The sequence below is a fragment of the Malaya genurostris genome, chromosome 3, assembly GCF_030247185.1.
Source record: "Malaya genurostris strain Urasoe2022 chromosome 3, Malgen_1.1, whole genome shotgun sequence".
NCBI classification, from domain to species: domain Eukaryota; kingdom Metazoa; phylum Arthropoda; class Insecta; order Diptera; family Culicidae; genus Malaya; species Malaya genurostris.
The window spans coordinates 268,633,953-268,647,774 of NC_080572.1; the positions used below are offsets into that span (position 1 = coordinate 268,633,953).

A 13,822-nucleotide genomic window follows, 5' to 3' on the forward strand; every position below is an offset into this window, starting at 1 on the left:
CGAGAACATTGAGTGAAATTATTTGTCACACACGCATTTGCTGATCTCGACGAACTGATTCGAATGGTATATGGGTGTTATGTTCTTCCAGCATTTATTGCTGTAAGTACTTTAAAACAATATAATTGCTTTCAACTCGAAAATGCTACCATCATCTTTTTTACAAATGTCATATTCGAACGATTATGTTGCCAAGAACAAACGAATGGATGTTGTACTCAGCCATTTTTTTATTTAGAGACAATTGTATGCAACAGTATAAATAATCGTGTTTCACATTACTCCCAAGCATTGCTTTTTCATACAGCGCTCAAAACTCCTACTACTGGAATAAGGCTTACACAAAAATATCGTCATCTCCGTTAAAAATGGACGGATTTTAACAATCTATGGCTTGTTGGATAGCTATTACCGTGCGAAATCTAAGTCTGATAACATATTTTGTTTTCAAGGTCAATTGTGACAGATATTGTCAAAAGATATTGTCTTTGACTCATCAGTGCAGAGCAGTTCAAATTGAACTGCTTTGTGCTAAACTCGGCAGTTCAATTTGAACCGTCTGCTTAGCGAAAAAGACGAAACGTAAAAATAATGAAAACGGTTATGTGCCGTAGCACAAAATTTGGCTAACCCCTAAATGACCATACCTGCATCGGCCAGAAATAGTCGAAAACTCCGTTGCAAAACAAAACGTGTTCTGTAAGTAGCAGACCCTTTACGTCTACTTAGCGGTTCAAATTGAACTGCCGAGTTTAGCACTAAGCAGTTCAATTTGAACTGCTCTGCACTGATGAGTCAAAGACGAAACGTAAAAATTATATATTTGAGATAGTTCGTGGTCGAAACTTTAATAAATAACCAACAATGTATAATTTTCCATGTTTACCACGCCATACTCCTAGCTTCTCCTGACAGAGATGACAATTTCGTTTAAATTAAATATCTTTGCATTTCGCATAGAATGGACACGACTATTTAAAGTGAGCCTCTTCTCACAATCAAAGTTAGTATTGAATCGACTTGCATTCTATGCGGTTCGTTTGTGCCGTGCGAAAAGGATTCTATGCTCATCAGCTTTCTGGGGATTTTGAAGCGTCGTTCATCTTGCATGAAAGGCAATGATTTTTGTCGGAGTTCTACTGATTTTCTTTCAAGTTCAAAATTCGAGAAAAAAATATCGAAAGTGCATTTCACCGTGGTACTAATAAAGATATGAGGAACACAGAAGATAAATGCTTCCAAAATGAAACTAACAGTGATTTTGACAATAGTTGTGTAGTCCTACGTCAACAGCTAAAACAACCCAAAGAACTATTTCTTTGTGGTGTTTCATACTATGCACATGCCAATATTAGGCACCAAAAAATCACCATAAGGGTTGAAAGTCAAAGCCAAAAAATCACCATAAGGGTTGAAGTTCGAAGCCAAATGTTTAGAATAGTCGATATTTCATGCAATTCTATTACATGTTGCCTTCTATAGTCGAGTTAAAAATTTTAAAAAAATTGAAATTTTAGATCTGTTTAGATTCTGTTTTTTTTCCTAAATTTTCTATTCCGAAGTTTCAAACTCTCGAACATTTGGCATCAAATAAAGGTTGTTTCAGAAATCTAAAAAAAATCTAAGTTGCATAGTCGATTTAAAAATATTTTTGAAATTTTTTATCTCTAAGTTTCAGGCATTGCTAAGACATTTTCCATCAAAACGAACAAAAGCTACCGTCGGTACGAAAGAATACAATTATTGTTGACTTCAGACAGTGCAAAATTCGACCTTCGATACGAGAACTTGAAGGTTTGCTTAAGGAGCAAATGCATCTTGACATAAAACGTGTGCATTTACTTCAATGCAATAAGACAAATAATGTTGTTTATATCCAGTTCTATAAAGAGTTGGATGCAATTCAATTCGCTAAAGACAATAATAATGTGCACTATGTGGAGCATGAAAATATCAAGTACAACATTCCAGTATATATGGAAGATAGTGCTATAGAAGTGCGTGTGCATGATCTTCCCTCAAGCATCATCGATCGCTATATTCGCAAAACTATGTCCCAATACGGAGAGATTCTCTCTATCGAAAAAGAAAAGTGGAAGAATTTTTTCCCCGGTATTCTAAATGGCGTACGTTTGTTACGCATGCGCTTGAGGAGGCCTATACCTTCTTATGTGACATTCGGTCAGGATACAAGAATACCGTGCAAATCACTTGTTACCTATGACAATCAGATGGCCACATGTCAATATTGCCAAAAAGCTGTTCACTACGGTAAGCCATGTGATAAACCGGACAAGGAGACAACTATACCAAAGGACAACGGTGCTTCCTTCACATCAACCCCAAGCAACCCCAGTACACCTGTGACAGTCACCAACAACAGTGAAGCATCCTCTTCAACGAAACCATCCAACGTATCCCCTATAGAACAAAGTACACCAGCTGCAGTTAACAGCTTACCATCCAACCAACCAGCAACTGCAAACAATGTACAACAAAGCGCATCTACAGCAACCAGCAACGAAATCAACAACAATACCACCGATGCGGCAATGGATGACGAGACGAACCACGAACGAAGTGCGCTTCAATCCTCGCAGGAGGAAAATGGAAGCTCCTCTCCCCCTAGAAAAAGGGTGACAACGAGATCCAATACAAAAAAAAATTATTTAAAAACTCAGCTAAATCGGCCACGTAAAACTTGTACGCAAACAGGCCTGAATAAAATATCTTTTAAATAAAAAAATTCCAGTAATATAGTAGCTTTTAGGTCGTTTTGAAGCTATCGTAAAACCTTTTGCATGGTCTAACAACTTACAAGAATAACTCACCGAAAACAAAATATCTAAATCGAGAATTTAACAATTAAACATTGTTAATGCAATTCCCTCACAAAACTACTTTCGTGTCAATGTGTGGTTTAATTTTGATGTTCTACCGTTGCATTTATTGACATCAAAGAAATTTCAAAACGCAAAAAAGAGGAAATACGTACACGATTGATTTTTATGTTTTACTTTCAGAACGCTTGCACTAGTTTTGACGCAACGTAGCTGATTGATATAAATGATGATTTTTCACAACAAAATAATTTTTATTAGTTAGATTTCTTATTTATACCAATGCATTCACGAAACTTTTGAAAAACTGTTCTTATGCGAGAATTATGATGTTACACTCAAGAGAGCTACAAGTATTTACTAAAATTGAAAAAGGTTACTTGAGATAACCTTACAGAAAAATGAAATAATGTGTGTTCGTCTTCATGATGTGTGTTGAAAAATTGACGGGGTCACTATTTTTGAGTTCGCCTCGGGCGCCAGATATGCTCACTATGGCTCTGCTCTCAAGACTGATTAACTGCCAATGATGGACATAATATACAGCTAATCATTGCGATAGTGCATCTTAATGGCAAATGGACATTCAAAATTCTGAATATGCTCGAATCTTGATTTCCAACACATAAATTTTCACATTCAGAGGTAGAATAATTTTCGGATTAAATATGAGGCTGTTTTACTACCTATAATAATGTTTATTGGTTGCTTGGGTTATTTAACCGGGTAACCAAACCATGGCGGAATAAGGAAGCTCTATGCGACCATTGAATCGCTGATGCTGAAAAAACTGTTACCATAAGTCAACTACTATTTCTGAATCAACCCAGTCTCTATAACACCTACTAGAAACATTTGACGGTGACGATGAATTGAAATCCATTCAAAAAAACGAAGCGATTGAAATGCGGATTTAACTTAAGTAATGCGTGCTTGACTCAGTACACTACTTCACCCCATCAGATTAAGAATTCGCATTTATTTAATCCGTCTCTCAGCGAATGATCTAAAAGGCACGGTAATGAAATCGGCACGAACTCCCACCCGGCCACCACCAACAGCAACTTGCTTTGCACCAGAACTCGTCAGCATTCAATTGGCATTGCGCGTGTAGGGTACTGAAGCAGACTTGTTTCAATTTCTCACTCCCCTACGAGCACTGAAGTATTTTGTCGCCATCAGCTGTCGGTCGTTCGGGAAGAACAAGCTTCCATAAACGGTGGTGCACCACTAGCTTGCAAATGGATTTGTTCCATTCCATGGCAGTTGTAAATCATTTCTTTCCGTTTTGACTGGTTGGACCGCCGGTTCTGGCGGATCTGCAGCGTGATGGATTGAGGCTAGTCCTACGCAAACGGAGTCAAGAATTTTGCTAATCATTAGCAAATTTTCGTGGGTTTGAGGAAACCTCTTACTCTCCATGTGCCGCGGTCACTCCAAAAAACTCTAAACAGAAACCAGCTACCAAGATATGAACAAAAAAAAAAAGAATGAAACTTGTTTTGTAACGGTTTGCACCACCCACTCCCAAGAACGTGTGTAGTTTGACTCAATCGATGGAGATTCGAAAGTTTACTAATTCCTGCTCGTTCTACCTCATTACTTTCAGATATATCTGGATAAGGTCAATGCATCCTGGGGAACACCGGACAGTAATCAATACCACATTCAAACAGACGAGGGCCCCGAACGATATTTTAAGTATCAAACCGACAATGGTCAGTATCGGAAGGAGAAGCGTCTACAAGATGGAACAGTGATAGGTGAGAACCTTTTTAACGTTTCAAACACTCTTTTCATCAATCACTTACTGTTAGGAACCGATGCCTGGATAGATGCGTCGGGTTACCTCCGCCAGAAGGATTACATCGCTGATGACAAAGGCTATCGGATATTGAAATCCAAAACGGTGTATGTCGGAAGGGATCTTCCGATTCAGGTATGCCATTTCTGCGATGAATATCTGTCATACAAACTGATTTCGTTTCTTCCTAGGACGCCATGAAATCCGTCAAGAATCGGCCGGCTAACTCCGGTGTTTTGGTGCCACACGGTCCAGCTTATTCCCCACCGGTATCACCGCGACCGGTTGCCATTGCACCACAACCTCCCGCACCGGTAGCTCGACCCGTAACCCCAACTGGCATCAAAGCTGTCTTCATAAGGCCTCACTCACAGCCCGTTAATACAAACTATCTGCCAGCAGATATTGCAAACGATCAATATTTACCGCCTAGCAGACATTACCCAGCAAGCACGCCAAGACCTAATAGCTTTATACCGTCCAGCACGCCATACTCTCCGCTAGCAGGAAACGATATTTCCTCAACTCCGATCGCCGTATATGCTCCAGGTTCAACGCCTTCGCCTTTAGCCGATAGTTCGCAAGCTCATCTACCACCGCTGGTTATCTACAACAGCGGAACGAGACAACCGAATGAATTCGAAAACCTAACACCTCGACCGGAAGACTCTTACAGCTATCAGCTCAGCAATGATCTTCTACCTCCGAAACAGGCAATCTACCGTGTCATACCCTACTCTACACCCTTCCCGCACAGGAGACGACTTCAGCAAGAAAGGAGACGTCCCTACGTAACGCCGATCACAATCACTTCAGCGGCTCCTTTCATCGAGCGAGCTACCCCAGCTCCCAAGCCGTTGGTTCTTCCAATCTCCGATAACAACCTGGAACCCTTCACCCGAGATTTTCTAGAACCTCCGCCGAACTACCAGGGCTACCAACCCCTTCGACGGGACGATCACACCTACGACGGAGTGTCGGTAACAAACGACGGTTTCCGTTATTATCTACCGCGACATTACCACGAAGAATCCAACTCCGGCGGCTCAACCCGAGAAGGTAGTTTCGGTTATATCGACCCCTTTGGTATTCGCAGGGTTGTATATTATAATACCGCACCCGGTAAGGGATTCGTCCACCGGAAAAACAACCGTTTCGTGGGCTTCAATGCAACTCCGTACGATCCGCGGCCGGTTTAAAATCGTTGCAGAAAGATGCCCACACAAATCATCCCCCGCCACCCCTTTAATCAGCCAAGTTCTTACGCTTTCATTAAATTATTTATTAGCACTAGTTCGACCTACGGTAGTAGGTTTTACTTGAACGATTTCAATCACGAGATCGGGTTCCTCCGGTTGCTTGTCAGTTGGTGGTCAACAGATGTGCGGAGGCGATGTCAATTCTGGCGGTGATTACCACCGCGCTGCCACGAGCGACACTGACAAAGTGGAGCAAACAGTGGAATTCAATTTTGCAGCGATCGTTTGGACCGTAAGTATGCAGGCCAAATGGACTGACCCTCCCCCCATGTGCAAGTTGACACTGTTGACCTCCACGCGCAGACCAACGGTGCCCACTCGTTTCGATGGTTTCGAGGGCTGTTGACAATCCTGCCAATCAGAACGAAGCACGCACAGACAGAGAGCACGGTGTTCCGAGAGGATGTTATTTTTTTGGTAAGGGTCTTTACAATCTAAATATTGATTCCATTCAATCTTTAAACTGGAAACCGTCACAAAATCAAAACATTAAATGCAAGCACCACCGCTTGCTACGACGAGCATTACTCATGCTTTGTCGGTTGGCGCCTCTTTTCAACACGACGTAGACTGCTCAAGGTTACAGGGCCTGTTGGTTCCATAAATTTTTGGCTGTTGCTGATTTCCATGCGATATAATTCAGTGACGATACGCGCGGTTCAGTTTTTGTAGTCGTCACTCACGAAACAGTACAGTAGCTCAATTTAACTATGGAAACGAAACCAAAACCAGCTGCAAATCATGAACTTAATGTGCAACTGAGAATGATTTCTGACTTTTTATTCAACACTGTGATCGGTTCCTGGAAAACGGTGGGGCGATATAATTAACAATTGAATTAAATAAACAGACGTGAGTCATTTTTAGTACCGCTGACCTCGTCGCAGATATGAAATAAATGTAAACTGCGCTGAGTATTTCTCGGCGTTCGTTGTCTGTTATTAATTTTTTACCCTAAAGGCTAGTCAAGGAGTGCTATTGAACTTGATTTTAATGTTGATTGGAATCATTATTGTCGAATGATGTTACATATTTGTTAGATGCATTAACAGAACCTGTTCCAGTGATCCGTGATCGACCCCAGGTCGAACACTTAATCACGTAATCTGTATTAATGCAACGCCAGCTTGGGAGAAACAGAGCAGATGTAAAAACACTTTTATTTTAATGATGTATATATTTTAGTTGGTTCGGCTTAAATTTGCTACAACTAAGTTCTGAGCGAAAAACAGATTAAAAAGTCCAATGCACGGGCGGAGTACATAAGAGCGCAGGTTCGAGTCCTGCTACTGGTCGTATCTTTTCTCCAAAAAACTCATATTTTCTATGAGTTTTCATTTGACTTTACTACATATCAAAATATTTGTGAAAACAGTCTTGACTATTTCTTTTGTATAATACGACTAAGTTTACATACTAAATTTTTATTTAAGCTAGTAAAAGTCGTTTCAATGATTTATGAGAAAATAAAGTGAGCTCCATTTTAAAGATTTTGACCACTATTTCTGATATCGAAAACTGCATACCAATGTGATAAAATTTAGTCCATTCAACCATCAACTAATATGAGCTACAAATTTAAACAACATTTAAATTCTCTGCACCTTCGATTTCTATTAAGTTTTGCAATAAATGACGAATGCAGTATAATTAAAAACAGTTCGTATGGCCATAAACTAACACGACTTTTAAATTGGAACGGTTTGGAGCCCAACTTAGAAGATTTTTTACGAATGCTTATATTTTAAAGCATCCTTGTAATTCTAGCACCGGAAGTCGGATTTGGATCAAATTCAACAATTTTTTATGGAACTTTTAGTCCTTTTATTCGAATTTGAATTTATGAAAATCTGATAGTTTATTTGGTCATGATCTGCGAGCTTGAGAAATTTACTAGCGAATTTAAAGAAATCGCTACTTACCACATGGTTATTTATGAAAAATACTTGAAATTGACATTTTCACACTACGCACCCTATATCTCCGGAACCGGGAGCTCAATCTGAATTAAAATCGGAATTTTCTTATGGCATATTAACACCTTTCAGGTGTACCTGAGATGGTGTAAATCTATTAGGCAATCTTAGAGAACAGCGGGAAAAAGAGAAAATTAAGTGAATTAGATTTTGTTTAGATTATAGAGGTTTTACCCTAAAAGTCATTCACCTCTTGGGCACAGAAAAACTTTCTGACCCTATGTGTGGAGTTGAGAATCGAACCCAGGCGAGCTGCATGAAAGGAATCGACTTACCCATCCCGCTATACTCGTCTCCAGGGAGTGAATTTATTTTAACTGTTTTGGTGCATCTCACCCTGTTTTTCCGCAACCGGAAGTCAGACTCAGATAAAATTCAGATACTTTGTAGAGGACCATGAGATCTTTAATTTACGTTTGTAAAAATCAGTTCAGCCATCTCTGAGAAGATTAGGTCAAATCATTTCAACTATGTTGGTGCATATCAATCTGTACTTCCCAAAACCAGAAGTTGGATCCAAATGTAATTCAGGAAGTTTGGCCTTTAATTTATGTTTGTAAAAATCAGTTCAGTCATCTCTGTCGTTCCGGAGCATCTTCTATTTGGGACTTTTGTTTTGTAAGAATCGGTTTAGCCAACTCAGAGAAAAGTGTGTGAGTTTCGTTTTGAAGATCTTTAAACTACTATTTCTGGTACTTTCGGAAGTCCGGAAACGGTATACCCAATGAGTGTCTGTGTGGTTGTCAGCTTGCCAGACCTAAACAATAGAGAGGTTTATTTACTTTTTTTGAGAAACCAGTTCATCTTTACACTTTCTTCTATACAAGCAAACTATTGAATTTGAAGTTTTTTTAACTCGCCACCCTGTAATTCCAGGACCGGAAATCAGATGCATATGAAATTCAAAAATTTTCTATGGAGCAAGTGTGACTTTCATTTGTTAAAATAGGCTTAGCCATCTCGAAGAAGAGTGCATATATTTTTCGTATATACTTCACTGTAATTCCGAAACCGAAATTCAAATCCATACCAAATTTACAACAAAAAATCTATAAGCCAATAGTACCTTTCATTTGAGCCTAAGTTTGTGTCATTCGGTTTAGTCATCTCCGTGAAAAATAATGCATAATTTTGTCATTTACAATCAATTTACGCAGTCATTTACAATCTTGATGAACTGATTCGAATGGTCTACGACACTCGGCCCTCCAGTCATTGCATAGCCTATCTTTATGAGAAAAGCGAAACTGTATATTGAACGAATCTACAGTGAGCGCTAATTTTATATACCAGTCGATTCAACTCAACGAGATCGGAAAATGCCTTTTTATCAATTTTGGATTCGTTTAAAAGTTCCTATCGATAAAGTTCGGAGAGCAGATAGATCTGGTTATACCCGTAAAAGTGACGTAACCGACAGGTCGCACTTTTTATATCCACTATGTTCAAGGAAATGCATAAATCGAAGTTCTTAGACTCATTTGGAAGCTTCTCTTGGATAAAAAGTAAAGTACTAAGTAAAACGGTTCACTACGGATCCTTTCGCTTCTGGAGATATAATTGTATTAGTGACGGTGACTCTTTCGGCTCTGGAGATATCATCATTCATTCAATGAACTCGATGATCGAGTTCAAATGTTTTATAGCTGATACTTTTGGTACAAATTTGTGAATAATCTCATAAATCGGTGTATTATTGGGTTTTCCCAAATTTGTATTAAAATATTATCTCTAAAAAATAATATTATTATGAGACTACTTCACTGGCAAGAGAGAGGCATATATTTTTTTTAATTTTCGATTATAGAGGTTTCAACCTCAGGATCACTCACCTCTTTGGGTCAGAAAAACTTTCTGAAACCTATGTGCGGGGTTGGGAATCAAACCCAGGTTGGCTGCGTGAAATACATCGACTTACCCATCACGCTAAACCCTTCCCTAGGAAAACATTATCTCATCACTAGGTTGATTAAAGAACGGGTTTTTGTGATTTATTTTTCTCCAGATTTAACCTTCCTCGAGAGCAATATTTTTCTTAAATCAAATTACTATTTCATTAATAGAAAATAAATAAAAATTTTAATTGCCGTTTTGAAAAGTGCGTTCGAGCTTGCATACAACGGTAACTCACGCGTGCAAAATTCCACGCCACTATGATTTTTGACGAATTGTCACTTGTATGCTCTTATTTTGAAGATAGCTTGCTCTAGAGCGGATGTCTTTTCTATGTGATATTACTTTTGACCTTCAATTTTTATGGTCCCATACGTAGCTCCTAAATTTTAACCGGATCCTACTCTCGGTTCCGAAGTTACATGGCGATTAACGCAAAAAATATGAATATATATGAACTAAAAAACTTTCTGAAACCTATGTGCGGGGTTGGGAATCAAACCCAGGTTGGCTGCGTGAAATACATCGACTTACCCATCACGCTAAACCCGTCCCTAGGAAAACATTATCTCATTACTGGGTTGATTAAGGAACGGGTTTTTGTGATTTATTTTTCTTCAGATTTAACCTTCCTCGAGAGCAATATTTTTCTTAAATCAAATTACTTTTTCATTAATTTATTTACCATACAGAACAACCCATGTGATGTTTTCAAAGTGTGTAAACATTTCAATTGCCATTTTGAAAAGTGCGTTCGAGCTTAAACGGTAACTCACGCATGCAAAATTCCACGCCACTATGATTTTTGACACATTTTCACTTGTATGCTTTTATTTTGTAGACAGCTTGCTCTAGATCGGATGTCTTTTTTTTGTTACATTACTTTTGACCTTCAATTTTTATGGTCCCATACGTAGCTCCTAAATTTTAACCGGATCCTACTCCCGCTTCCGAAATTACATGGCAATTAGTGCGAAAAATTTGAAAATATATGCACCAACTTTTCTCAGAGATTGCTGAACCGAACACAAAATTCGTTTCGAAGAAAGGGATTTAAGATGCCTTAAGTAATTCTGAATTTTATTTAGATCCGGAATCCGGATTCACAGGGTGACAAGAGCAAAATATTCAATTTAAAGGTGTTTTATTGCAGAAGAGTTTTTTTCAAAACTGATTAGCAAAATTTTACAGTTTGCAAATCATGTTACTTCATGACCACACAAACTCTGTCCGGCCTTTTCGGTTCCCGGTTGCCGGATCCGGAAATACTGGAAATAGTGACTAAAAACCTCAAATTTGAGATTTTTTTGGAGATAGTTCGACTAATTTTCACTTATTTCAAATGAAAGTGAAAATTTCGTAGATAGAGTAACATTAAATTTTATGCGGATCCGACTTTCGCCTACGGAATTATATGATAAAAAATATTAAAAATTCCCATCCATTTACAGTGACTATGCCAAGAGAGCAAAAACTCTGCTAAAATGTTTTTAAAACTATTTCAAAATATGAGTCTTGTTAGTTGACGAAATTTGTTTGTCTTAGGTACTCTCGGCTTCCGGTTTCGGTCTCCGACTCCCGGTTTCCGGTTCCAGAGGTGTGATCAAAACTTTCATAATGAAGAAAAATTCCAAAAACGGAACTCACTTCAATTTCCTCACAACGGTAAGAACGATTTTCACAAATCATATTAAAACATACTGTGCAATTTCATCCTGATCTGACTTCCGGTTCCGAAATTATAGGGCGATTCGTGTCAAAACTTTCAAACCGTCGTACAAAATAAAAATGCAAAACCGGTACGCATCGGTATGAGCAGATATACAGAAGAAGAAAACACCACCGCCTTTACGAACGAAACACACAGCGTGCTTTGTTCAATTTCGTATAGCGTGTACGGGAGAACGAAAAGAGAACGAAAACATACAACGTTTTCTAAACACAACCGAATTCATCGGCTGTGATTACATTGATAATTGTTACAAAAATAAAAATCCAATCCCAAAGCATGCTTCATTATGCTGCTCGAAAAGTATACGTTTCCGTTTGGTATCATTTTCGTTTAGTTGACTCAATCTAAATAGTTCATGAGAGGTGAATCAATCAGATTTTATTCAAACAATCGTTTTTTCGCTGAGCTTATTGTATGTTAGTCGAAATGTCTAATCGTCATAAAATTTACGACATAACATAGATAAGAACGAAATTTTTAAAGCAGATTTTATTACTATTTAAACTTGTAACCCTGGCTATTTGTTAACTGCAAAAACTTTTTACGACTGTGACGGTCTCCGAGGTCCGGCCCTAGAAAAAGATTGTTGAAAATTCCGTTGGAACTTGCTTCGATTTCTAATGAAATGGCATGAAAAAGGCATCATTACACCACTTGGTGGATTAAAACAGTTTTTTTTTCATTTAAGTGTCCATGAAAAGTTATTTGATGTACCCCACTAGGTACTTTTAAACAGTTTTTTTGTTGCCAAATATTACTATTCAATTTTATCTGGATCCAAGTGTCGGTTTTGGAGTGACGAGTTGGTTCATCTACACGCATAGAATAAATCGTGTAAGTTTACGTTGCGAATCACATTTTTTTTTCAATTGTGTTATATGTAGATTAGCGTCATTTAAAAATTGCACATATTTTTGCTGTGTATGAACTTTCGAAGCATCCGATCTCAAGAAACGAAATATCAAGCTTCCCTATGCATGGAAATTACCCGTTTTGCGTCATACGATCATGAATATCGGAATTTGAAATGTACATAGAGAAATCTTGTACAATCTCTTCTGTTGTATTGTCGTCAACACAGATGAAAATATTTTCTTTATTTAGTTCTTTTTCATATACATAGAATTAGTCTCATGAAATGAAAAGCATTTCAGCTCATTTTCCATGAAGGGTGGATTTCAATCAAATGTTTATTTCAAGTGAAGTTTATGTCTCATTATCTTTGATTGACATGGGGTATAAATTTCATTATATTATTCTGTGGTAACGAATCGTTTTTTTTTCGTATTAAGGGTCAATTTAAAAAAACGGCCATTGTTGCAAAACGCAAAAGTAGTTTTCTTTGCTGCAGTTGAACGGAGTTTAACAGAGAAATATCTGTTTGTTTGACATATTTTTCTGAATAAAGTGATGATTTTTCTTGAAGATTTATCAAATCTTGAAGAAATCAAATCAAATCTAATTGAAAACATCATTTATTTGATGAACGTATTGACTGTTTTCGGAAGTAAAATAGTTAGTCGGCCTGACAGTAAAGTGCTAGAAGTCTATCACAATCCTGTTTTCATCCATGACGAGTTCTATTTGAAGTATTTACATCAAAACGTGCGTACGAACCTTCTTATCTTTATCTCCACATCTTTCAAAATTCAAGCACAAATTTGAAACACATTGGAGCATTTTTTTCAAAATTACACACATTCTGTTCAGTAATCCAGGATTAGTCAGCAGCCCTCGTGACGACATCTTCCCAACTTTTCATAGTTCAACAGAACGCTGCCGCTTCTTGAAAGAAATTGCCATAATGTTAAGATTTGTGAGCTCTCTCATTTCTGTGTGTAGTTTGTAAGTTTTGTAAACCAGTAGTAAATCCATCCGCTAAACTAATGTAAGCAGTAGAAAAAAGCTTAAAGTAACTCCCAAGTGATCATTAAAAACATAATACAAACTGATTGCCATATCTGTAGGAAACCATAATAAAACGAGAATAACATTCCGATTCGTTCGAGACTCTCAGGTTCTCCGATAATAGACGTTCATTTGGTACACAGGCGTACTCGACTCACAAATGGATCTCCGTTACGGAGAATTTTCGAACTGGAACCAAACTACTAATTCGAATGAATCGACGAGAATGCATCTTACGAAATCCTCACGCTAAGCGCTATTTATAACACTAGCCAGTAAGCTTCGGTAAGACAGCAAGACGATGTACATAGACGCAAGAATATAGATCAGTGATAAACACTTTATAGCAAGAAAACAATAAACATAGCGCCCTGATCGAACAACTTCAAAACTAGTTGGGCATCATTCTT

The 13,822-nt window shown here is 38.0% G+C and overlaps 1 protein-coding gene across 1 annotated transcript in view; it reads left to right on the top strand.

The window, feature by feature from the left end:
- LOC131439655 (uncharacterized) overlaps window positions 1-13,803 on the top strand; it is a 64,965-nt gene extending 51,162 nt beyond the window's left edge. The window contains exons 2-4 of the mRNA XM_058610944.1: window positions 4,450-4,603; window positions 4,658-4,779; window positions 4,836-13,803. Of these exons, the coding sequence (XP_058466927.1) occupies window positions 4,450-4,603; window positions 4,658-4,779; window positions 4,836-5,843 (1,284 nt within the window). The 3' untranslated portion in view covers window positions 5,844-13,803. The remainder of the gene's footprint in view (window positions 1-4,449; window positions 4,604-4,657; window positions 4,780-4,835) is intronic.
- The last annotated feature ends 19 nt before the right edge of the window (window positions 13,804-13,822 follow it).